Source organism: Nematolebias whitei, chromosome 2 (assembly GCF_014905685.2).
Source record: "Nematolebias whitei isolate Nwh7 chromosome 2, NemWhi1, whole genome shotgun sequence".
Taxonomy (NCBI): Eukaryota; Metazoa; Chordata; class Actinopteri; order Cyprinodontiformes; family Rivulidae; genus Nematolebias; species Nematolebias whitei.
In genome coordinates this window covers 46084232-46111855 of record NC_056499.1, presented here as the reverse complement: position 1 = coordinate 46111855, position 27624 = coordinate 46084232, and the positions used below count along the sequence as shown (strand labels likewise).

The 27624-nt window shown below is 41.2% G+C and overlaps 1 protein-coding gene across 1 annotated transcript in view; it reads right to left on the bottom strand.

Moving 5' to 3' along the window:
* The window catches only part of gch1 (GTP cyclohydrolase 1), a 47006-nt gene that overhangs the window by 1199 nt on the left and 18183 nt on the right, over window positions 1-27624 (bottom strand). Inside the window, exons 3-5 of the mRNA XM_037697709.1 lie at window positions 16209-16264; window positions 4205-4236; window positions 1877-1961 (exon numbers count right to left, since the gene is read on the bottom strand). Of these exons, the coding sequence (XP_037553637.1) occupies window positions 1877-1961; window positions 4205-4236; window positions 16209-16264 (173 nt within the window). The remainder of the gene's footprint in view (window positions 1-1876; window positions 1962-4204; window positions 4237-16208; window positions 16265-27624) is intronic.

Here is a 27624-nt window from a genome sequence, read left to right as displayed (position 1 = left end):
TGGGTAATACCAGATGGCTAGGCCTCAGACTGACGAAGCCTCTTGGATGAGGGGCGAAACGTTTCTTTTTAACAAAAAAACAAAGTCCAGATGACACGATTTAACCTTTTTTGTTGTTATATACCTGGATGACTGAGAAAACAAACTTTGTGTTTTTGAAACCATTAGTGAAAAGGCCAGACTTCAGGTGTATCTGAGGCAGGCTTGAAACACAAGAGTCAGAGTGGCTTCTGGGTAATACCAGATGGCTAGGCCTCAGACTGACAAAGCCTCTTGGATGAGGGGCGAAACGTTTCTTTTTAACAAAAAAACGAAGTCCAGATGACATGATTCAACCTTTTTTGTTGTTGCAGGTTTATCTAAAAAAGTTAAATCTGGTCCTCTGGACATTCAAAAAAACAAAACAAAGCAAATCAACAAAAAAATGTAGAAACGTTTCGTCTCATCCGAGAGACTTCCTCAGTATTCAGCTCAGTCTCTTAAATAGCACCTTCTCAGAGTGGATCAACCAGTTTTGCTGCTGACAACCAAAACCAGCTGATCACATGCTCAAGACATGTAAATCAAGACATCAAGACAAGAGATTTCAAGACATGAAATCTCAGGAAGTCCAACATTTTACTGACCACATCAACTCTGTGGATAAATACATCAAGTTCACACGAGAAGATGTAAAAAATGACAGGTTGGCTTTCTTGGACTGTGAGGTCTCAGTCTCTGATAGAGGACATTTGCAAACTGAGGTGTACCGCAAACCCACCCACCCAGACCAGTATTTGCAGTTTGACTCCCATCACCCTTTGGAGCACAAGTTAGGAGTCATCAGGACTCTGTACCACAGAGCAGACAGCGTCCCCACTAGCTCAGGAGCCAGGCAGAAGGAGAAATCCCACACAAGACAGGCTCTAGAGCAACGTGGATATCCTAACTGGGCCTTCCTGAAAGCAGAGAAGAAACCCAAACAGGACTCCAGTCAGCCAACAGGTGAAAAGGAGGAACCCAGACCCAGACCAGTGGTCGGTCATTCCATATGTTGAGGGAGTATCAGAGAAACTGAGACGTTTATTTTCTAAACATAACGTCCCAGTGGCTTTTAAACCCCAAAATACATTACGGCAAAGACTGGTTCATCCCAAAGATCCAGTCCCCCGGCACAAACAGAGCAATGTTGTGTATGCTGTTCAGTGTCAGGAGGGCTGTGATCAGTCTTACATCGGGGAAACTAAACAGCCACTGGCCAAAAGGATGGCCCAGCACAGAAGATCAACATCATCAGGCCAGGACTCTGCGGTCTACACTCATCTCCAGGCCAGCGGTCACTCTTTCAGGGATGAAGATGTTCACATCCTGGACAGAGAGGAACGATGGTTTGAGAGAGGAGTAAAGGAGGCCATCTTTGTGGAAAAAAAAACGTCCATCATTAAACAGGGGTGGAGGCCTCCGGGTTCAACTGTCCCCCTCTTACAATGCTGTGATTGCTAGTATCACTCAGCCCTCTGTGAACAGTAAACAGCCATCAGTGTGCTAATGATCCATTGTTAGGCTGATGGTCCTTCTTGAGCATGTGATCAGCTGGTTTTGGTTGTCAGCAGCAAAACTGGTTGATCCACCCTGAGACGGTGCTATTTAAGAGACTGAGCTGAAAACAGCTCCTCAGACTGAGGAAGTCTCTCGGATGAGAGACGAAACGTTTCTACATTTTTTTGTTGATTTGCTTTGTTTTGTTTTTTTGAATGTCCAGAGGACCAGATTTAACTTTTTTAGATTTTTCTACCTGGATTATTGAGCATGCATCAGGATATGTTGCAGGTTTATTTTCCAGGTCTAATGAAGTTATTTTTTCCGTTCAATAAAACATCTTGGTGAGAATACGTACGTCGCCTCAATGACAACCCCAACCCCGGTGGGCTGCAGGGCCTCAGTGATTGCCACGGCGATCTGTTTGGTCAACCTCTCCTGAACTGTGGATGCAGAAGACAGACGGTCCAATACAGTAACACAAACAGACAGCGCAAACAACAGCTCAGGGACACTGATGGAGGAATGTGTATAGTTTCGAAATGCAAAGAAGTACTCGGGTATGAGTAAATCCTGCACTCATAGCTGCAAACACTCTGCTAAAACCTTAAACACTGTCAGTTTCACATAGATCCACAAATAATTCTGTGGTTATATGTGACACAAATAGAAGCAACAGCTAGCTTTATTACATTATTTCTACAGGAATGGCTGCCTAATACAAAACTGACAAAAGTGTAAAGGTTTATTAAAGTGTTTGCATCAGCCACAATGAAACCTTTAAGATTAGAGTTGTTATAAAATGGCAGGGTGAGCATGGACTAGTTACCTTATCAATCTTGTCAGGACTTAACCATTTCCCCAAACTAATTATGTTCAACTAGCTATCTAAAGCCGTGCAGCCTGATTGATTAGTGGTTAGCACAGTGGCATGGTTTCCTCCCACAATCCAAAAACCTGCACATTAGGCTGCCTTCAGGCCCAGAAGAGAGCTGTGATCTTAATGGGATTTGCCTGGTTAATAAAGGTAAATAAAGTATTGTACTAGCGAACATTACGTGACAAAAATGGGAAAACAAAATCAAGGTTGCTTAATGCTTGTGCAATTTTACTGTATGAGGAAAACCAGATCTAGATATAGACAGATATACTTTTAGACCATATTTAGCCCAGTTATAACCTAGACTTTTGTTTACGCCAAAACTAATAATCTACAATAGAGCCCGACCGATATATCGGTACAGCCGATAATTTGGGCCAATATAGTCGTTTGGGGACCTATCAATATCGGTGATAATGGTCCCATTAGTTGCTGATATAAGCACTTTTAACTGTCCCTCCTAAAATGCTGGGATCAGCTGTAATTATACAATTATCCAGCAGAGGGCGCATGAAGACTACTTTCAAGTCATTGCCGTTCATTTAAGTTTCACTTTCAGCACCACCGAAGCAGGGAGCAACTAAATACTGTGTAGCGTATTTGCTGAACAGAGTAAGTTTATTTTAACTGATCTGTAAAACAATTCAAAAATAAATTTGCTTCAATCCTCCAACCCCCTTGCCATTAGCTACGTGCCTCTCAAGTTAGCAAGCTAAAGTTTAGATAACCTAGCGTAGGCTATTGTCTTGTAAAACTTTATCCAGAACAATACATCTAATGTAGAGGTAATATATATCAGTTTTAATGTTATCTTTGTCATCTTCAATGAAATGCATTTTGTCTGAAATCTTTACTTCTCTGCAAAGAAAAAAAGAATGCCGCTGCGGTCAACACTGATTAGACCTTCACCATACGCGGCGGACTGTTTAAATAATGAACAAAGAAGGGTGTTTCTTTGATTAATTTATATTTATGTAACACTTGATAACTTTATGGTGAATAGTGGAGGATAGAAAATGTGAACGCACGTTAGGAAGAATGTTTTAATGACCATTGCACCACTTGTAAACCTACTGTGGAACTATGCATAGTGTGGATCTGATTAGCTTCATGGTTGCTAACAGCTGTGCTAAATAAACAAGCCCCGCCCTACTCGCTGTTTACTTAGATTCTTTGGGGTGAACAAGCTAAAAACTTTTCATTCATTATAGTGGTTATTAGCGGTCGCCCGCCCCTCCTGGTGTCAGTATTGGTGATAGCCTAAATTTCCATATCGGTCAGGTTCTAATCTACAATGAGCTCCAGGTTGATGCCAACTGGACAGTTAGGTTCATGAAGTTGTGGATAACTTATTGCTTCTAAATAGGGCAACAGTATTCATTGTTCGTACCCTACGCTGAATGATTTACAGCTAGAAAAGATGCAGCACAGTTTGAAATGATTCCAAAAGATTTTTTGCTCTTTCCCCCCAGCTTCACAGGTGACTGCTGGTTGAGCAGTGGCTCAGCGGCTACCAGTGGAGCTGAGCTGGACTATCAACTGTTTAGTTTGTAACTCTGAAAGTTACATTTGACTCAATAAACACATCATGCCTATGTCTTATTGTTGGCAGTGATAAGATGCTTCTTACATCAAAAAAAGGGTCAAGTTAACATTTTGAACACCAACTCAAGAAAATGGGAGAGTCGCTGCACTATTTTAGTTTCCAACCTGAAGACCATAAAATGATTCTAAAAGATCATCAATGTTTGTTTTGGTTAAGATGTCGTCTCAGTCTCACAAAATGGTTTTCTTTTTAAGTGGTACCTTGTAATCGGCGGCTGTAGATCTCAACAATCCTGAAAGAAAACAGGAGAAGAAAGCAAAACTGAGTCCTTTGATACATTTAGATAACTGTTTAAACAGACAAACAAAACAACAACAATAAAAATAACTCGTTTTATACATGCTGCATGTACATACAGTCTCACACAGGGATTTTGTGTGCATGTGTTTGTGACAGTTTTGTGTTATCTGTTGTTTCATTGTTTTTGGCTCCTTGAGTTCAGTTTTTGTTCCTCTGGGCCTTGTGTCCCCCCTGCCCCCACTCAGTACTTTTCCAGCCAGCCTGCCACGCCCCTCTACACCTGCTCCCTGTTTCACCTGTTGCAGCTGCAGCCACTTCCCTCATCAGCCCCAGTCCTTTTAGTTACTCAACTTCACCTCCGTCACCAGTTCAGCATTGTTGGTCTTTATGCTAGTGATGAGCAAATTAAGCTTTTATGAAGCATTGAACCAGTTGGGCCAAATGTTTCAAAAATAGGTTCATTTGTTGAAGCTTCAGTTACACTGAGCTCTTGTGGCATTTTGCAATGCTGCTTTCAAATTAGGTGTTATGCTTTTGGTGGCACACACCAAGAACTTCAGTGACTAGTGTTAAAGAAACTACTTTACTGTGGTAAAAAACATGTTTTTTAAATTCATCAACTTTCTATGTTGTCTGGTTTGAAAATGTATTCATGCTTACATGTTTTTGAATAAAGATTGATAAATGTACATTGAAGAGATTTAATAAAAATGTTGCAATGGTATTGTGCTTGTGTAACTGTGGCAGAGTCAGAGTCTTTATCAAGGAAAGACAGAGTTCATCTTCTTCGGTGATGATGCTCCCTGTAACTTTGGTGCTCTAACATCCAAGTTCAGATCCACAGTTAAAAACTTGGGAGTGACGTTTGACAAGGACTTAAAGTTTGATAAACAAATATCCTCTGTAGTCAAGGCCTGTTTTTATCAGTTACGTCTTTTATCCAAAGTTAAGCCTTTTTTAAATCGTTCTGATTTGGAAAAGACCATCCATGCTTTTATAACTTCAAGGCTCGACTACTGCAATTCCCTATATGCAGGAATCTCCCAATCCTCCATTAGACGCCTTCAATTGGTCCAAAATGCTGCAGCTCGACTTTTAACCAACACCTCCAGACGTGAGCACATCACCCGTTTTATTTTCTCTCCACTGGCTTCCAGTCGATTTTAGAATTACATTTAAAATGTTATTATTCACTTTTAAAGCTCTCAGTGGTCTTGCCCCACTATATTTGACTAATCTTGTAGCTGCCCGTGAATATAGGCGAACACTGAGACAATCTAATACATTTCTACTCTCTGTCCCAAAGTCCAACTACAAACGATGGGGTGACCGGTCCTTTTCGGTTGTTGCACCCAGACTCTGGAACCAGCAACCTCAGGACTTGCGCTCCATCACTGACATGGAGCATTTTAAATCTAATCTTAAAACATTTTTATTCAGGCAGGCTTTAATACCTAGTAGGTCTTTGACAATCTTGCTATGTTTTAAATGTTTTTGTTTTTAACTGGCTGATTTTTTACTCTTGTTTGTTTTTAACTTCTGTACTGTGCAGCACTTTGTGCACCTTTTGGCTGCTGGAAAGGGCTCTATAAATAAAGTTTGATTGATTGATTGATTGATCATTCTTAAAATGTCAATGAAATTACATCTCTAGCATCTCCATGTTTGGAGCTGAAGTGTCTAATCATAGAGGAGGTATCAAGATGCTTCAGTTCAGTTGAACACACCAAACACTGCACCTGCACTTTAATGTAAATAAAAAACTTAATTTGAGCCCATACTGATATATGATTATTAAAATCACATAGATAATTTTACTGTAATTATATTAAATACATGAGTTAAATGGGTTAGATAATATCTTCACTGCTGAACATTACTATTACTTCTTTGACATTTAAATGCCAAAACCACCTTATCATGAGCAGAATGAAGTGTTCCCACATGTTAGAACGACCTCTTTTCCTGGCTGCCTCTATAATTACTCAATTTCAACTAACAGCAGAAACACACCTACTCTCCAACACAATGCAAACATTTTAGAGCTGTTTCATAGTGTTGAGCTCTCAATTCAAAACTGTCTCAACCTGTCACCTGTCAGAATCGAGACGAGGCGGTGCCAGGGAATCAGCTGTTTGGACCACGAACCAGTCAAGCGATTCATTCCGACAACGAAACAGTTTGTGTTTCGGACGTCACATGTCACGTGTCTTTTTCCACACCAAAACAGGCTCCGAAGCAGTGCTCCGATGTAATTTTACTGCAGGGTTGGAAACATGTTTTGAAGCTTTTGTTTCATACTACCATCACTACTTTATGCCACATTCAGTTCTCCTTGTGCAAAAGACTTTAGTAGATGTAAGTTTTGCTGCCACAACCGCTTTTTGATTTTGAATAAAGTTTAAATTTTTGGAACTCCTTGAGCCAGTCTACAGTGCTGCTTGAAAGATTGTAAACTCTTTATAATTTTCTATATTTCTGCTGTAGTGAACTAGGCCTCCGACCAAAACCTGTCTCTGAAGACCTTCATGGGACAGGAACTGTTATTTCATTGATTTGAATCCAGAAATACAAATTAGCTCATCCAGAGACTGTCTAATTGTATCCTGAATTAATCAATTGAAAGAACACTCTTTTTTTATATTATCATTACTATTTTACAATATCTTGATAATCAAAAGTGTGTTTAGTTCATATCATTTCTAATGTTGAAAGTAAACCACTCATTTAAATCAACTGTGAAACAGTATTAATGATTTTTAAACCTAATTAAATTAGAAATCAAGTTAAATGTCTATTTACAAAGTAATTATGCATTTTGATCTTCTGTCTAAATGAGAAGTCAGTGATGTCGGTCGAAAGTCATAGACAGTCAGAAAACAAGTTATTAGAATGAACTGTATTGTTCTTAAACCTAGCAGATGGTAAATAACTTCCACTGGCAACTGCGTTTGTCTCACTTTGCCATAACATTTCTCTGTCTGTACTAAACGTTCCTAAACATTCTTGCACCCTCTCTTGACTTTTAATAACCCTCTGACATCACTAGAACCACCCCCTGTTGGTTGTTTCAACCAATCAGGAAGTCCTAAGTGACCAGAAGTGAGGCCTCTTTAAATAGTCAACACTTCCTGGAACTATTCTTGGACCAGTCTTTTGACCGCCGTCTTGGACTGCAGTCGGACTCAGTCTTCTCGACTCTTCAGGCTTTGATCTGAGTCTTCTCGACTCTTCAGTCTTTGACCGGAGTCTTCTTGGGTCTTTCATGGAGTCTTCTTGGAGTATTCCACTTCCGAGTGGGATCTCTGATGGAGTCACAGCGCCTCGCTGTGAACTCACCCGGGCGTAACGCCCTACAATTTCGAAGGAAGCTTGTCTGTTTACCGGAGTAAACCACACGACTTCTGACAATGACCAGCCGCTTTAACCGGAGACGCTGGAAAGGTAGCGTTGAAATGGACCCGGTGCCGGAGCTGATTCATCTTCTGCGATGGTAACGAGTCGTCGCGCGCTAAGTGTACCGGAGGTTTGAGCTGGTGTTGAAAGAAGCGTGCTAATTCTGGTCAACAAAACATACATCTTTCCTTCATCCATCTTCCTCTATATCTTTCAGGTTGCAAGTCCATCACAGGATCTATGAGAGTCTGATCTTCACAACATGTTTGTGGAAGTGGATCATGGAGGAACAAAGGAGATTTCTGAGGAGCTCAGAAAAAGAGTTGTTGATGCTCATCAGGCTAGAAAATGTTACAAAACATCTGTAAAGAGTTTGGACTCCAGCAATCCACAATCAGACAGATTGTGGTCAAATGGAGGAAGTTCAAGACCATTGTTTCCCTCCCCAGGAGTGGTGGACCAACAAGCATCACTCCAAGTTGTGTAATAGTCTGTGAGGTCACAAAGGAGCCAGGGTAACTTCTAACAACAGAAGGTCTCTCTCACATTAATGTTGATGTTCATGAGTCCACCATCAGGAGAACTCTGAACAACAATGGTTCATGGCAGGTTGAAGGAGAAGACACTGCTCTCCAACAAGAACATGGCTGCTCGTCTGCAGTTTGTTAAAGATCACGTGGACAAACCAGAAGACTGTTGGAAGATTGTTTTGTGGACGGATGAGACCAAAATAGAACTTGATGGTTTAAATAAAAAGAGTTCTGTTTGGAGACAGGAAAACTCTGCATTCCTGCATCTGGACCAGGACGTCTTGCCATCATTGATGGAAGAATGAATTCTGAATTATGTAGTGATGTAAGGGTTAACTTCACTACTAATTAATTATTCTTAAAGCTAGTTCAAGCACAAAGAATATTAATTGTTTAATTACAACGGATTCTTTTCTTTTTCGAGTTAAATTTCTGTTATGTGACCAAGATAACTTGTGAGTGGAGTGTTTAATCAGTGACACGAGACGCCATTTTATCTTTGACCCATCAGAATAAATGCGGTCATTTATTTAAGAGAATCAAAATTTAACATCAAAACATGTACACATTGATTTGCTGATCTGTTTCTGATTAATAAACTTGGCAAGCTTTACTAACAAGACAACAGAACATTACTGATTGAGACTGATTCATCTCTGAAGGCATCTAGCTGGATTTACTGGCGAATAGAGAGTTTAAGAGAGGAGGAATAATTTAAGGAGGAAGTTTAAGATGTGGAGTTATGTGTTGAACCAGAACATGGCACTCTTGCTCCGACATCCAGCTCAGCTCTCCGGTACACTTAAGGACATGCAGCGACTTTGTTACCTTAGCAGAGGATGTATCCACTCCGGAACATAAGTCCATTGGTACGCTCCCTGTTAGAGTAGCTGGGGGTCATCAGAAATCCTGACGAAGTACTCGGTTCAACTGAATAACCTTCCTTAGGAGTTGAGGTTTTAATGCTCGGGTTGAGTCACAGCCGAGGCAGGCTGTGACAACGCTGGACTGGAGAGACCTTTGGCACATGGTCAAATCCATCCGCTACTTAGTTGAGTCTCATCTCCGACTGAAAGTTCCAGCAAGACTAAGACTCGTGAAGACTAAGACTGAATAGTTCCAAGAAGTGTTGCCTTTTAAAGGGGTATCCACTTCCTGTTATGTGGTACTTCCTGATTGGTTGAAACAACCAGCATGTGTGTGGTTCTAGTGATGTCAGGGGGTCACTAGAAGTCAGGAGACAGCAGGAATGTTTAAGAACGGTTAGTACAGACGGAGAAAGGTTTATGAAGAGGTGAGACAAAGCAGGTGCCAGCAGTTCTTATTTACTGTCTGAGAGTTTTAAAAACAAGACACTTTGTTCTAATAACTCGTCTCTGACTTTCGACCAACATCCACTACTACTCCTCATTCAGACAGAAGACTAAATGCACACTTACTTCGTAAATAGGCATTTAACTGTATGATCAAAAATCTAATGAGGTTTAAAAATCATTAATACTGTTTCACAGTTGATTTAAATGAGTGGTTCACTTCAACATTTAGAAATGGTATGAACTGAACACACTTTTGATTATCAAGATATTGTAAAATAGTAATGATAATGTAAAAAGATGAGTGTTCTTTCAACTGATTAATTCAGGATACAATTCAATAGTCTCTTGATGAGATAATTTGTATTTCTGGATTCAAATCAATGAAATAACAGTTCCTGTCCCCTGAAGGTCCTCAGAGACAGATTGATGTCGGAGGCCTAGTTCACTACAGTTATATGAGATAATTCTAAAGGAAAATGTCAGAACATCTGTCCATGAACTGAATCTGAAGAAAAGGTGGGTCATGCAGCAACAATGACCCTCAGCACACAAGTGGTTCTACCAAAGAATGGTTCAAGGAGAATAAAGTTCATGTTTTGGAATGGCCAAGTCAAAGTCACTAGATACTGAAAGCAAAGGTGCACATACTTTTACCACTCACAGATATTTAATATTGGATCATTTTACTCAGTAAATAAATGACCAAGTCTATTATCTTTTCTCATTTGTTTAACTGGGTTCTCTTTATCTACTTTTAGGACTTGTGCGAACATCTGATGATGTTTTAGGTCATATTTAAGCAGACATGGAAAATTATAAAGGGTTCACAAACTTTTCACTGTATGTTGGTGGCCATGTTTGATTTTGATGTGGCAACCGAGTTTGTTGAGTGACCTTTTTTACACCTACCTGCAGCCACATGCCAAATGGATGTCAGTACATTACTTATCAGGCTTCTGCTGCTCCTGGTTCCAAAAATGTGAAGCCATGCCTTACAGGTTTACCAAAGCGACAGATTGTTAGTCTGTTTCTGTCTGCCTCCCGTTAACCTTGCTGTCAAAGAGTGACAGACACATGCTGGTGGTTACCATGGTGACCATGACGAGCCACTGCAGCTGCTTGTTGGTTTCTTTGTACAATTCATCCATCCATCCATTTTCTTTACCCGCTTCTTCCATTTTGGGTCATGGGGTCGCCGGTGCCCATGTCCAGCAATTACTGTGTGAGGGGCGGGGTACACCCTGGACAGGTCTCCAGTCCATCACAGGGACACATAGAGACAAACAACCATTCACTCTCTCACTCACACCTAGGGACAATTTAGAGTTACCAATCAGCCTAACACGCATGTTTTTGGTCTGTGGGAGGAAACCGGAGCACCCGGAGAAAACCCACGCATGCACGGAGAGAACATGCAAACTCCACCCAGAAAGGCCCCTGGACCGGGGTTTGAACCAAGGACCTGCTTGCTGAGAGGCAGCAGCTCTACCAGTTGCACCACTGTGCTGCCCTTTCTTGTACAATTCATACATCAAAATACAGGTACTGTTTAATTTTAAATTCTTACAAAGTTGTTGGAATTTTGGTCAGCAGCTGCACCAACGTCCTCCAGAAATGTCTTAGTTTAATATTTTTATCTGACTCTGGTACGTTAGGAGTTTAGCACTTTCACTGACTTTTCTCTGTTTTACTTTGGCAGGGAGACCCAACTTCATTTTTCTTGTGAAGTTTATGTAGTTTAAATGAAACTGGATTTATGAATTATTGTCTGTGACAGCCACATTGTTTTTAAATGTTAGTTTATTTCACATCTTGTTTGTGTGCAGGCTCCTCATGAACACGATAAACACAGCTCCTTTGTGAGCGTCATGGCACAACAAACCTCTAACAATCAAACTGAGGCTTTTTGATTTTTTTTTTTTGTGTGCTTCCTGCAGTGTAGAAATGACCCACTCTTCCCCTTCAACCTGTTGCTCTTCTCCGGGAGCAAAAGCACTTTGGACTAGCTTGACCTCCCTCATCTCGAAGTAAATGTCACAAAACCAAACGAGCACATGACAACATCCTGGACTGACCACACAGGAAGGGAATCACTTCCCAGGAAACAAGGTTGGAGCTGAGATCTTCCTGCTTCAGGGCTTTAATGCTTACATTTTGTTTATATATTACCATATTTATTATTTGTTCAGTTCTCCTTTTCTGAACGATAGAATGGGAACAATATTGTTGAATGGTGGACTAATAATAATGAATAATAAATGAAGAATGAATGTTTTTCTAGTTTTCAAGATGAATGTTTTTCTGGGAACAGGGAATGCAAATAAACCTTAATGTTTTTGGTCCAAGATATTCAGTTATACTGAGTATAAATAGAAAGACAGTTTTTAAAACTTCACCATTAGGCGCAAAGGTGGGGCCATGGGGTGTCCAGAAGTGGCCTTGGCCCCCATAGAATAATCTTCGGCCACCCCACCCATGAGCATTTGAGGAAACAATATTTTTAAGCAATATAAAAACTAAAAAGCATAGTTTCCTCAAATGATGTAAGTGGCCGGTTAAAATATATATTTAAGGTGGTGGTCCTCTCGGACGTTGATTTGCAACACAGTTTTTTAAATTGATTTTTTGTAGATCCAAATATAGGCACACACCAAACTGGAAGTTGGCACGTTACTTCTTTTTCAAGTTATCAAGCTCACGATGTTAACATATATACAGATAATGTGACAGCCATCTTGGATTTTCACATAGCAATCCAATTTTTGAAAGGATCTTTTCCTATGCCTAGATGTAGCCACACTAGAGCTGTCGATTCTAACCCAAACCTAAACCCCGGTCCGGATCAACCCGGATTAGAGCTGGTCCAGGCCGTTATAATGTGATTAATGTGTGGGCCGGGCCGGTCGCAGGCTTTGATGTGGTTTTACGAATCATACAGCAGAAATAAAACTAAGAATGCACAATGTAAAATTGTGTTAATCTACTTGTAGAGGAGGAGGCAGGCCTGACCGGCCGGTTTAAAGAGGTTTTAAAAAGTTGTGTTACGCTCAGATGGACACCTGATCACCGGCCGCGAGCGTCCGATGACTCGCCGGTTGAAATGGACTTGCGATCTGTCCAGGGTGTACCCCACCTTTCACACAGTGACTGCTGGACATGGGCACCAGCAACCCCCGCTACCCGAAAAGGAAGAAGCGGGTAAAGATAATGGATGGATGGATGAATCAGCTGATTGCCGGCTGCGCGCGTCTCCACACCTGCTCTCATTGAAGGAAGTAACAGAATCTACAAAAGCTGAAGCGAGCAGTGCATTCAATTAAAATAGCCTTGTTCTATATTTTTCAAAAAAAATTTGCTCTAAAAATATTTTTGTTCATCTATATAATAGTCCATCTTTAGAGATTTTTTTTAGGCTCTTCGTTTTGTATGTTAATATCCATTTGGTGACTTGTTAATAAAAATAAATCTTATATCTTCTTTTCATTATGTTTTTAAAACTATCATGTCAAATTGATTTGCTTACAAAAGCAGTAAAAGCTCAATTAAAAAAAAAAGTTGTTTTTTTATTTTTCAGGTTCGGTCCTCTAATTACTGGTAATCCGCTGGGTCTGGGTAGAGCTCAGAAAAACAAAAAACTACAGGCTCGGTCCGGGCCGGATTTATTAGGCCCGAATGCAACTCTAAGGGTGCATTCACACCAGCCCTGTTTAGTCCGCTTTAATCGAACTCTAGCTCGTTTTCCTAGAAAGGCCGGTTCGTTTAGGGAGGTGTGAACGCGCCATCGAACTCTGTCATGGAACAAAAAGGCGAACTCTGGCCCGGGCTAAAACCTAGGTCTCGGTCCGGTAGAAACGAATTCCAGCGTGGTTCGAGTACAATGTGAATGTAAACAGACCGGACCCCGCTCCGCAGGGTAAACAAACACGTTTCTCTGATCTTATATGGAGCCGTCAGCTGCCTTGTGTGAAAAACAATATTCTCCATGGTCTTCTGTCTCATCTTCTGCTCATGCCGAGTCCATTTTTGAAAAATGACAAAATATAACTCCTAAAACTGCTAAAACTTGATGCCACTTCGTTTTTATTTTTATTTACAGAAGAAGAAGAAGAAGACGTGTCTTCAGAGGTTTTTGTGTCGTTTCTTTCAGTAGTTCTTGGTGCAGCGCCCCCACAGGCGAGCGGGGGAACAGGTTGGTTCAACAGGTTGGCTCGACTGCACAGTGCAGTGTGAATGCAAACGCACCAGCTCAAATGTAAACAAAAGCTCATGAATACTGGTCCCGAACCGAGTCTACCGGACTATCTGGTGTGAAAACGACCTAAGCCACACACAAAAGTGGACATTGGACCTCATCTACTTTTCAAATGATCATGCTCACAACATGGATAGATAGACGGACAGACGGGTGGTATTTCCAAGTTCCCCTCTTTGGTCTGTGACAGGGAACACCATAGATTGTATGACTAAAATAGCATCTTTTAAGAGTAGAAGATTTTACAGAGTAATGTTAGATTTAAGTATGTTCTGTGAAGTGTTCAAAAATAAAGTCAGAAAGTTATGAAATGAAAACTGGATTTCTACAGATGAATGTTTGCTGTTCAAGTAGGAGGAAGTTCTTTGTTATTCTTTATCCTCAGGATGACCACTACAGCTAATCAACATCAGCCAACATAAAAATGGCTTTAAATCAGTCAGTTCTTTCAGATATTGAGCTAAACTTTAATGTTGTAGCAGCTGAGTCATTCCCAACACATACATGTACTCTGTGGTACATCTTGCATGATGTTACTATCATGGTTTGACCAAAGTGACTACTGCTCATTTCTCATCATTACATGATCTCAGCTGGTAACTTCGACATGAAAGGCAGCGGACGATACACATTTCTTTAAGGAATACTAGGCCCTAAATTATCTGTAGTTGTTGTTTAATCTCACATTTGTAGTGGACTAGGCCCATGTCAAAAACTAAGTCTAAGGTCAAAAATCTTGACCTTAAGAACCTTGTGGGACAGGAACTGTCATTTCATTGATTTGAATCCAGAAATACAGGTTCACCCATCCTGAGACTTTCTCTCTTGAAGATTCAAGTGAAAAGAACACTCTCTGTTTTATTATCATTACTATTTTACAAATGTTGATAATCAAAGTGTCTTAGTTCAAACCATTTTAGATGTTGCAGTGAACTAATCAATTTTATTAACTGTGTAATGATTTTTTCTCACGCAAAGTTAGAACTCATGTCAAAGCTGTTACAGAGTAATTATGCCTTTTCTGATTTCTGCTTTTGAATGAGCAAGTGTAAGTTGGTCCAAGGTTGGAGTCAAACGCAAAACAAGTTGTTAGAACGAACTGTCATGTTTTTAGAATCCTCTCAGACGTAAATATAGAGGTTTTTGGCACCTGTTTCTGAAACGCGCCAAAACAAAACTCTCTCTGTCTGTGAGAACATTTCTGATCTTTCCATAACAATTCTTGCTGTCTTCTAACCTCTTACGTCACAAAACACACCCCGTCTGGTTGTTTCTGACCAATGGGAATACTCCCAAAAGTGAACCGGAAAACAGTTCTTTAAAATGTCAGTACTTCCTGGTCTACTCGGTTCTGCTCGAGATCTGTAAACTACACAGTTCTGTTAGAAGTTCTGGGATGGTGCTGGAACAGTTCTGGGACAGTTCTGTTCAGTTCTGATGGAGTGCTGTTGGAGTTCTGCTGGATACACAGTTCAACCAGTTCTGTGAGAGAAGCCCAGTTCTGTGAGAGACGGGATGATCCTGACATGACAACAGAGCTCTTCCGAGTTCCATGGGATTATAACATTTTCACTCGCCATTACTTCTGACGATTCACAGCATCCTAAGGAGACGCTGGACAGGTAGCGTTAACGGAGCTCCATATCTGCTGAGATAACCTCAGAAAGGTAACGAGTCAAGTTTCCTACCAAGCGTACCGGGGAGAGCTGGGTTCTGACGGAGAGTGTCAATTCTGGTGAACACTTCCCCTCCCATACCATCTTTACTCCCTCTAAACTTCTTTCCCATCTTTAAACTTTTTATCAAGTAGAAATTCTTCCAGATATTTAGAAATGTCTGTGTAAAATGCTCATCCACATCCGTGTGGGTAAAAGATCATAATTGTACAGTTTCATAAATGTCTGTGGTGAAGCAACGGAAAAATCATGGCCGTATGATTTTTCCTGATTGATTGCTTATGTTGTTATTTTCATAATTTGCCAAATTAATGTAAATGTTTGATGTTAAATTTTGATTCTGTAAATAAATGACCGCATTCATTTTGATGGGTCAAATATAAATGACGTCTCACGTTTGCATTTCCTTAAATTCAATGCACGTTTTATTCAGTCCAGAAAAATGAGGAATCCGTGTTAATTGATGAATATATCTGAGCATCTGTTCATCTACACATTAAACATGAGAGAAATATATTTTAAAAATATTTTAATGAATGTCACAGTTTACAACATCCCAACATCACTTTTGTCTTGATAAGTAAACTGGTTACCTCTTGTCCCTACAGTGTGTGTATCTGCGTTAGAACAATAAGCCCGAAGGTATTGGGGTCAGGGGAATCAGATTCTACACTAGTACACAGACACACACGCACACACATTTAATTAATCAGCTTAAACACACACACACACACACACACACACACACACACACACACACACACACTCAATCATATTAGATGAAATTGACTCACCTGGCCAGTTTGCTGAGGCCCAGGACTCTCTTGTTTGGGAGGTAACCAATATGGACCTGAACAGGTGAAACATTTGAAACAATTAATGTCACAAAGTTAGTGTTGAACACTGCATGAGACGTAGTGAAACCTACACAGTTCAAAGAAAATGAGAAATAATTCATAGGGATAGAAAATGTAAAGAATCTGTCAGATGTTGAGGGTAAAGTCTTTAGGCAGGAACCAGGAAATGGCAGAAGTTTGAAGTTCTGCATTCAGGCTCAGATTGACTTCTTATGAAGAAACAGAGATGTGTTTAACTATGAACTCTTGTGGAAACAGGTGTAGCAGGAGGAGACGTTTTACAAACAGGGTCAAAATGGATCAGACTGGGCTAACATCAGTGGAACTATCTTTAAAATCATCTTTGGCTGCTTTTTTCTTTATTTCTGTCTACTCCTTGTACCTGACCATGACAATATTCAATTAAATTCAAAAATACTTTATTAATCCCAGAGGGAAATTAAATGTTGTGGTAACTCATCATCCTGGTTTCATTAAAGAGTTGTTATAGATGCTGATGGCTGTGGGCAGGAAGGATCTCTTGTAGCGTCTGTCCTACAACAGATTTAAAGAAGCCTCTGACACTCTGTTGTTGTATGACACTCTGTTGTTGTATGACAGTCTGATGAAGAGGATGCTGAGGATTGTCTATAATGTTCTTCATTTTATGAAGAAGCCTTCTTTGTATAATCATCTCCAAAGGTTCTAGAGGAGTCCCCAGAACTGAGCCAGCCTTCTTTATGAACTTGTTGATCTTTTTAAGTCACTTGCTCTGGTGCTGCTCCCCCAGCAGATGATGGCTGAATAGATGGCACTCTCTACAACAGACTTATAGAAGATATGCAGCATCTTGCTGCAAACATTGAAGGACTTCAGCTTCCGCAAGAAGTACAGTCTGCTCTGTCCCTTCTTGTAGATGCTTCACTGTTGCATCTCCAGTCCAGTCTATTGTCCAGGTGAACTCCAAGGTATTTATACTTCTCCACCACCTCCACTTCTTCTCCCATGATGGAAATAGGGTTGGACCTGTTCCTGATTCTCCTGAAATCTACAATCATCTCCTTTGTTTTGTTCACATTCAAGATGAGATGATTGTTTCCACACCATGCCACAAAGCGGTCCACCAGTTCCCTGTACTCAGCTTCTTGTCCGTCTCTGATACACCTGAGCACTACAGAGTCATCAGAATATTTCTGCAGATGACAGGAGTTTGTTTTGTATTGGAAATCAGAGGTGTACAGAGTGAAAAGGAATGATGAGAGTACAGTCCCCTGTGGTGCTCCTGAGCTACTGACCACCTGAGGTGACACACAACACATTGTGCAGTTTGTGTTTAAAGTAATGAACAAAGTGGACAATAAAAAGTCAGGCTTAAAATGATATCTGTTTCAGAAGAATAAAATTGTGTCTTTAGGAAAGAGAGAACAAAATGCTAAAACTTGAGAGATGTGTCATCTGTAATTTGATAATTTGCCAAGTTTTCAGCTAACAGCTTGTTAGAGATAAAACCCTTAATTCTGTCAAACACTTTCCTTTGATATTTTTCATTGATTCAACTAAAGAAATAGGGACAGATGTGTCTTTGGGACAAACATTGAAAATAAAGAGCCATCCTTTCTCTTTAAATGTGATCAAGTTGCTAAAGCAACAGGCACAGGAAAGAAACCCAGGCATCCAAGATTTATCCTTGTGATACCAAAGCATCCCTGTGCCATAAATAATATGATTATTCTAAGTCCTGGGACTACCTCAGGCACCTCTTTCATTGGAACATGCCCAGAAAACCTCCAGACAGATGCATCCCAGTCAACTGCCCGAACCACCTTGCATGACTCCCTTCATTGCGGAGGAGCAGCAGCTCTACTCTGGGCTCACCCTGGATAATGAAGCTCCTCACCTCATCTCTAAGACTGAACCTGGCCATCCTACAAACTATGCTCATTTCAGTCACTCGTATCTTGATCATGATCAAGACAGTAGATAGGTATTGGAACATAGATAGACCAGTAAAGAACTTTGCCTTTTAGCTCAACTTTTTCTTCACTGCAATAACCCAGAACAATGCCCTCATTACTGCAGACAAGGCCCCAATCTATTGAACCATCTTATGTTCCCTCCTGCCATTGTTAAACTCAATTCAATTCATCCATCCATCCATTATCTTAACCCGCTTATTCCATTTTGGGTCACGGGGGTCGCTGGTGCCCATAGTCCAGCAATCACTGTGCGAGGGGCGGGGTACACCCTGGACAGGTCGCAAGTCCATCACAGGGCCACATAGAGACAAATGAGACAAACAAACATTCACTCTCTCACTCACACCTAGGGACAATATTTAGAGTTACCAATCAGCCTAACATGCATGTTTTTGGTCTGTGGGAGGAAACCGGAGCACCCGGAGAAAACCCACACATGCACGGAGAGAACATGCAAACTCCACCCAGAAGACCCCTGGACCGGGGTTTGAACCAAGGACCTGCTCGCTGAGAGGCAGCAGCCCTACCAGTTGCGCCACCGTGCTGCCCCAATTCAATTCATATAAATTCTATTCAGTTTTTTCATATAGCGCCAAATCACAACAAAGTTTTCTCAGGGCACTTTACAGGAACATCCACATACATCTCATGAAGTCATCACTACTTATAGTTGTTGAATACATGGTTCAACAGAGAGGGGACTTTTAATTACTGTAGTTATAGGGTTATTTTTATTCTCATCTATTAAAGATGAATAATATAAAGTTCTAGATTTACGGAGAGCTTTCTCATAGCTTTCTTAGCAGACTATCTTTCCAAGTTAAATAAAATTCTTCAACATTAGTAGAGCGCCATTTTCTCTCCTGGTTTCTAGATGCCTGCTTTAAAATATGTAACTCAGAATTGAACCAAGGAGCCAGTTTCCTCTGATCGATTACTTTCTTTTTCAGTGGAGCAATTTTATTAAGTGAAGTTTGCATTGAAGTTGTAAGATGATCAACTAGATGATCTAAATCACTGTTCTCTGATGCATTACTCTGCAAGACAGAGGAAAACATTGATGGAAGAGATCGTTTAAATTTGGTTACAGCGTTTTCTGATAAGCACCTGCTGAGATGAAATTTACTCTCAGTGACTGTGTAGTCATTTAATGTAAACTCACAGGTTATTAAAAAATGGTCGTACAGAATAGGATTTTGAGGTACTGTTGCCAAGTCCTTAATCTCTATGCCATAGGTCAGAACTAAGTCAAGGGTGTGATGATAAGAATGAGTAGATGTGCAGACATTTTGGGTAAAACCAACTGACTCTATTAAATTATTAAAGACTATACTTAAGCTATCACTTTCAGCATCTACATGAATATTGGTATCACCCATTATTATGACTTTATCAGTATTTAGTAATTAGTCAGTTAAGAATTCTGAGAATTCAGACAAAAACTGAGAGTAAGCGCCTGGTGGACAATATATAACAACTAGTAAAAGTGGCTTTCCTGATTTCCATTTTGGATGAAAAATCCAAGGGACAGTGATTCAAAAGAATCATAACTAATAACTGGTTTGGCATTAATCAATAATCCTGACTGAAAAATATAAGCTACTCCTCCACCTTGGCCAGTTGTTCTAGTTCACAAACAAAACTCCCAGATGCATGAACTCCTTAGCTTGAGGCAGACTCATCCCAGACCAAAAGGGAGCAGTCTATCTGGGGAAACAGCACCACCAGCCTGAGCAAGAAAGCACATCAGAGACTCTACTTCCTCAGGCAGCTAAGACGAACTGGACTGGGAAGCTCAGTCCTAACCTCCTTCTACGAGAAGGGGTTCTCTGCAGACCAAAAGTGGGCATTTCTGGAGAATAGCTGTTTGTAGGGAGCAAATACTGATTGGCTAGCTGTATTTGCTAGCACTTTAGGTAAGTTACGTCAGCTCTTTTTTATAACTGAAGGTTTCTAAAAAACAGCGTTATATCTACTGTCAAACACAAGAAGATTCTCTTTTGTTCTTGGGTTGTAGGCTGCACCTGACACAGGTTGGCTTGAGTGTGGTCTGGGTACAATGAAATATGAAGCATCTGAAGCGAAACCTGCTCCCATTTGACAAAAAGTCTGGTCTCAATTAAAAATCATGAGTCCTGTAACAAGATAATGGCCCAAAACAAACGCTAAAAACAAAATTTGCTCTTTAGAAGTGATTTTCTATGAGATATGATGTATGAAAGGAGTTGAAACATGGAGTAGGACTGACCCTTAACATGTGAGACCAGTGAGACCACTGAGGAAGTTAACCAGTAAGCAGAAATATCTGCTCCAGTTGCAGAAGTCTTACAGAAACTGACAATCACTCATCTGCAGTAACTGCTTAAGGTTGCACAAGAAAATGTCAAGTTAAAGGAAACATCCTTTGTCCCAAAGCCAGTTTAAGTATCATTATTATTTTGGTTACTTTATTTTTCTTTCTTTATGAATTGATTGTAAGTATTTTCACATTATTCAACAACCAAAATGGATTTAGGTTTTTTTTTATATAATTGATAGATATTAAAAAAAAAAAACATTTAGCCCTCCCCATTACCCATTTATGTTGCTCTTATTTTGAAATGTAACCGGAAGTTCTGTGTCGAGAGGCGGAAAGAGAAGTTATGGAGATGCCGCTAATGTCGAGCCGGACACACCGCTAATATCGAACCGGTTAACACCATAAACATAACATGCCTGTGGTTAACACAATCTGCCAATAACGCCTTGTCTTCAGACACAATATGCCTGTGGTTAACACAAACGCCTTGTTTTTTATCGTCAAGCCTTTTTTTTTTGGGTCCAATCAGATGTGGCCCCCCAGATACGCTTATTTTTCTATTGTCCAATAAGATGTGGTCCTCCAGACACGCCTTTTTTTCTATCGCTCAATTAAATGTGGCCCCCTGGATACGCCTATTGTTTTGTCGTCCAGTCAGATGTGGCCCCCCAGATATGCCTTCCATATTTGTCTGCAGAGATACTTACTTGTCTTATACAGGTGTGCAGTGGAGCGCATCCTGTGCTCCAGCATCAAAGTGTAGCATGGAGGCTGCACAGCTGCAGAAAGAAAAGCTTTGCAGAGAGTGGTGAAGGCTGCACAGAAATCTGTCGGAGTCAGTCTCCACATCATCACAGACATCTACACGTCCAGATACAGGAAGAGGGCTACCTGCATCATGAAGGACCTCACTCACCCAGCACACTCACTTTTTGCCCCACTCCCCTCAGGCAAAAGGTTGAGGAGCATTAAGTGTAGAACCACTAGGCTGAGGAACAGCTTCTACCCTGAGGCTGTTAGACTCATGAATCCCTAACCAGGATAATCACTGTGAAAAAAAAAATCACTGAAAAAAATCACTGTAATGCCACTTGATAGTTGATATGTGCTGCTGACTATCCATGCTGCTGATCTCATGCTGCTGATTTATTTCATGTTGCTGTATTCATTTGTCCTCATCTGCTCACACAGACTCATGTTTGTGCTGCTGTTTGGTTCATTGTTTTGTACTATTAGTACTTAGTATATTCTTAGTTTAGCATATTTCTTAGTTCATAGGTTAGATCTTACAACTGTTTTTCTTTACAATTTGTATTTTTGTTGGATGTGACTGGGACCCTGTGTACATATTTTCGTTCAACCACATGTACCACATGTGGTGTGAATGACAATAAAGACACCTTGACCTTGAAAACTATGGCCTCAGAGTCAGAGGAGCTGGCTCCCTTCCAAGCTGTTTCACACTTTGCTGTGAACCACTCCAGTGCATGCTGAAAATCAACAGAGAAGGTGGGTCTGTGATTGGAAGATAGCCGGTTCAAGCCCCGGTACCGACAACATCAAACATGTGTGTGGGGTAGGTGAAGTACCCACACCAGCCTCCACCCTCATTCGCCCCACTCTGGGCCCATGAGCAAGGCCCTTAACCCCCATCTGCTCCCTAAACAGGTCTCTCTTGAAAATGAGTTCTCGTGGCTCAATGAGACTACTTGTATAAATAAAGGGTAAATTAAAAACCACACCATTTGTAAAAAGGTGAGATGAGACCCCAAAGTTCCTAAACCAGACACCCTTCTGTCTGTGACTGTGACTTGAGATTAAATCTATTAACACCATAGACTGGATTGGAGACAAGAGACAGCCCTGGCAGAGTCCAACCTGCTCTGAACTCAACTTTGTGCAAAGAATGTGGACACTGCTCTTGCTTTGGTTATACAGGGACTGGATAGCCCTTAAAAACGTCTCTGGTACCCCATACTCATACTCATACCCGACCTGAAGCACCCCCCACAGAATGCCTGAGGGGACAAGTTTGTAAGTCTTTTCCAGACCCACAAAACACATGTAGACAGAGAATTAAACTCTCATGACCCCCTTAACAACCCTGAAAAGATAAAGATTTAGTCCACAGTTCCACAACCAGGATGAAAGCCACAGTGATCCTCCGAGTTTCAACAATTGGTTGGCCCTCCCTCGGAACATCCTGGAGTAGACATTTAAAGTGAGGTTGAGAAGTGTGATCCTTCAACAGTTGGAACACACTCTCCCTTTTGTCAAAATGGTGCAGACCCCAGAACCTGGTCTGCCACTCCACAGGAGATGACCAAGTCCTCAATGCGACATTGAAGAGACATGCTAACCATGACAGCGCCACAAGATCCAGAGTCTTCAGCATCTCAGGATAAATCTTGTCCACTGCTGGCACCCTGCCACCGGGAAGCTTTTTGTCAACTTCGACAACCTCTGCCATGGTAATGGACTCATCTTCCCCGTAGTCTTCAGATTCTGCCTCCTCAAATGTGTACATGTTTACTAGATTAAGGACACCCTTGAAGAGCTCTTTCCACTGTTTGACACTATTCCCAGTCATAAGAAACATTTTTCTTTCATAAAATTCAATTGATTAATACACTCAAAGTCCCATGCTTACATATCTTTGACTGACTAATTTGTGAATTAACTCTTCTATCTCCTTCTTGCCAGAGGTTATTTGTTTTACTTGTTCACCGACCAGCAGACATTTGCTTGCTGAAACCTGCAAATTATGAACAAAACTGTATCTAGTTTTCTGAAACAAAACTAAAATCTTGATTCATTTAAGCTTGGTACATGTAAACTTTAAAAGGGTTCTGTTTCTAAAATCTCAGCGCTCCCTTAATACAACAAAACATGTTTCCCCTTAAATCAGTGGTTATGAGAAACTGCTCTTTAAAAGTTAATGTTTAAAAAGTGATAATCATCAATTTCATGGTTTGTTTAGTGCCTTCAGTTCAGTCAAGCAGGGCAAGTTGTCAGTCCCTACAAATTCTGGGGATGAAATGTTTATATTTAAACTTTGCAGGTTTTGTTGACATGTGATACTTACTGACCTTCACACAATGATTATTAAATTGACCAGAATCAAATAAATAATAAAAACTCATTAAATTGCTGACAAATGCAGATGATACCAGAGCAGATGGAAAAAAAAAGGACAAGAAGAAGACACCAGTTGGACATTTACTGCTGTGGATGGCTGGAGGCCTAAACACACAAGTGCACTTTCCTAAAATGTCAGCTGCAATTTGTTGATTGAAAAAGAGAAAGGGCAGCAGTAACAAGCATGCAAAGATTTCGTTTTATTCACTTCCTTGGCCTTTTTTCTTCTTCTCTGCAGCGGCATGATATAGCAACATCAAACAGACAGACTGTGGCGGCTGCTGCTTCTCTCAACTTCTTCAAATCCATGCTGAGAGAAAAGACGGGACTGCTGCTTAAGAGATTTCAGCCATGGCGCGTTTACAACATCCCTGTATGTAAAATTAGTGAATAGTATTATATGAGGAAATAAGTGCCCTAAGCAGCTAAAGGATTATGACAATGTATGTGATAGTGTCAAAAAAGATTAAATCATGTCATGTGGACAAGTTTCTTCTAGGGAGAAACGTTTCGTCTTTCGTTTGAAAGACTTCATCAGTCTGCGGCCTGTCAACCCAAATCTGTCCTGTAAATGGCCCTCATTGATGTGTTTTAAGCCAGCCTCCCATTGAATTCCCAGATACTGGCTTTAACACGTGCGAAAAGGGACCATCCATCCAAAACAATCAATCATTGTGTATAATGATCAACTATTTTACAGCAGATGGCCAACTTGTTACTCACAGAAACAGCCTGAAAACAACCATGGTCAAAGTGGTTCAGAAAAGGTTTGTAAGCTCAATCATCCAGGTAGATAAAAACACAAAAGTTTAAATTATGTCATCTGGACAAGCTTCTTTTTGGGAGAAATGTTTCGTTTTTCATCTGAAAGACTTCTCAGACTGCAGCCTGCCAACCCAAATCTGTCCTGTAAATAGTTAATCAGTCATGTGTTGCATTAGTATTCAGTGCCCGTAAGTCAGGACTTTGTAAAACCGTTTTTTTCTGGAATTCAAGCTACAAGTCGTTTGGGATTTGTCTCAATCAGCTTTGCACATCTAGAGACTACAATTTTTGCCCATTTTTCATTATAAAATAGTTCAAGTTCAGTGAAATTGGATGACGAGCATCTGTGAACAACATCTTGACACATATTTTCAGTAGGCTTTACTGTAGGTCTACACTTTGACTGGTCCATTTCAGCTCAGGCTGGATGTTTAGTGCTTGTTCTGCTGAAAGGTGAACCTCTGCACCAATCTTAGGTCTTTTGCAGCTTTTATACGTTTTCTTCAATGCCTGCATGTTTTTTAATCGCCATCAATTTTCCCATCAGTTCTGACTAGTTTCCCTGTCCCTGCAGCAAAAAAACCCTATCTCAACAGCATGATGATGCCACCATCATATTTCACAGTGATGTGTTTAGGGTGATGTTAGTTTTCAGCTTCACAGCATGGGCTCTGGAACCAATCTCCTTGAGAGGGGCTGGACCTTATTCTTCTCTGGAGTTGCCCATGGTTGGAAGTGCCGAGCTGGTGTGGGTTTACTCTTTGTCCCCCGAGTTGGTGTCTGTGCGTTGGAGTTTTCCCCGGTAGATGAGAGGGTAGCTTCCCTGCACCTCCAGGTGTGGGGATGGGCTCTGACTGTTGTTTGTGCCTATGTGCCAAACAGCAGTTCAGAGTATCCGGCCTTCTTGGAGTCCTTGGCGGGGGTGCCGGAAGGTGCGCTAGATGTGGACTACTTTATTCTGCTGGGGGACTTTAATGCCCATGTGGGTAAGGACAGTGTGACCTGGAGGAGTGTGAGTGGGAGGAACGGCTTCTCTGATCCGAACTCGAGTGGTGTTCTGTTGTTGGACTTCTGTGCTAGTCATAGTTTGCCCATCTCAAACACCATGTTCGAACATAAGTGTAGCCATAAGTGCACTTGATACCAGAATGCCCTAGGTTATAGATCAAAGATTGACTTTGTAGTCATGTCATCTGATTTGCGGCCGTTTGTTTTAGACACGAGAGGAGCTGAGCCATGAGCGGATCACCACCTGGTAGTGAGTTGGATCAGATGGCGGGGGAAGATTCCAGACAAACCCGGTAGACCCAAACGGGTAACGAAGGTTTGCTGGGAATGCCTGGCAGAAGAACCCATCAAAAAGATCTTCAATTCACACCTCCGGGAGAGCTTAAACCGCATCCCAGCTGAGGCGGGAGACATTGAGTTTGAGTGGGCCATGCTCCGCGACTCAATTGTTGAAATGGCTGCCTTGAGCTGTGGCCGCAAGGTTGTCGGTGCTTATCATTCAACCTTTTTTTAAACAGGTGAATTACATTGAGCCTCGAGGACTCATTTACAAGAGAGACCTGATTTCAACAAAGAATGATGACAACAGTGGACAACAACAACAACAATAGACAGTTATAAAAAGGCATACAGATTTTTTTTTACAAATAAGATGGCAAAAAAGTAACAAAAACAGCTAGATTATAAGGCGAATGTAGCAAACTAAAAACAGAAACATTTCTGCATTAGTCCTTGCCAGGAAGCCAACAGATTCTTAAAGCCACTTAGAGAGGTCAAGGTTGAGAGCTTGGTAACCATCATCATGGTAGCCATCCTTGAATTTGGTGGTGGACACCCCGGGTTAGGGAAGCTGTCAAGCTGAAGAAGGAGTCCTATTGGTCCTTGTTGGCTGGTGGGACTCTGAAGGCAGCTGAGTACTGGAAGGTCAAGTGGTCCACAGCCTTGGCTGTTGCTGAGGCAAAAGCACAGATATGGGAGGAGTTTGGTGAGATCTTGGATAAAGACTCTCGGTTGACTCTGAAGAGAAATTCAGTTCAAAACTTTTATGGACAGAGGGTGGAGGGATTCCAGTTCAGTAGCCTCAGGATTCCATCTCTGCTCTTTGCAGATGATGCGGTCCTGTTGGTGTCATCATGCAATGATCTTCAGCTCTCATAGGAGTGGTTTGAAGCTGAGTGTGAAGTGCCTGGGATGAGAATCAACATCTCCAAATCTAAGGCCATGGTCCTCCACCAGAAAAGAGTGGATTGCTCGCTTCAGGTTGAGGGTGAGGTTCTGCCTCAAGTGGAGGAGTTCACAAGTGAGGGAAGAATGGAGCATGAGATTGACAGACAGATTGGTGCAGCATCTGCAGTATTGCAGACTCTGTACCAGTCTGTTGTGGCACTGAGCTGTATGGCAAAGCTCTCTGTTCACCCGTCAGTCTACGCTCCTACCCTCATCTAAGTTCACGAGCTCTGGGTAGTGACCAAAAGAATGAGATCACGGATAGAGGTGGTTGAAATGAGTTTCGTTTGCAGGGTAGCTGGACTCTCCCTTAGAGATAGGGTGAGAAGTTCAGTTATTTGGGAAAGACTTGGAGTAGAACCACTACTCTTCCACATTGAGAGGAGCCAGTTGAGGTGGTTCAAGCATCTGGTAAGAATGCGCCCTGTGCACCTTCCTAGGGTGGTGCTTTGGGTATGTCTGACTGGGAGTAGATTCCGGGGAAGACCCAGGACACGCTGGAGAAACTATGTCCCTCGGTTGGCCTGAGAACACCTTGGAATCATCTCAGAAGAGCTGGAAGAGTTGGCTGTGGAAAGAGATGTATGGACCTCCTTGCTCAAGCTCCAGCCCCCACTACCTGACTTCGGAAAAAGCGGAAGATAATGGATGGATGGATGGATGGATGGATGGATGGAAAGTTTTCGGCCACACAGCATTTTGAAATTAGGCCCAAAAAGTTTAGTTTTTGTTTGATCTAACCAAAGAAGCTTCTTCCACATGTGTTTATACTTGGCTTGTGACAAACTACAAGCAGGAATTCTTTGGAATTTCTTTGAATTCTCTCCATGCCCACATTTCGGGGTGTCCCTGAGCAAGACATTTCTTCCCTAATTGCTCCCCGGGTGCTTACACACACACACACACACACACAGTTTTATATATATATATATATATATATATATATATATATATATATATA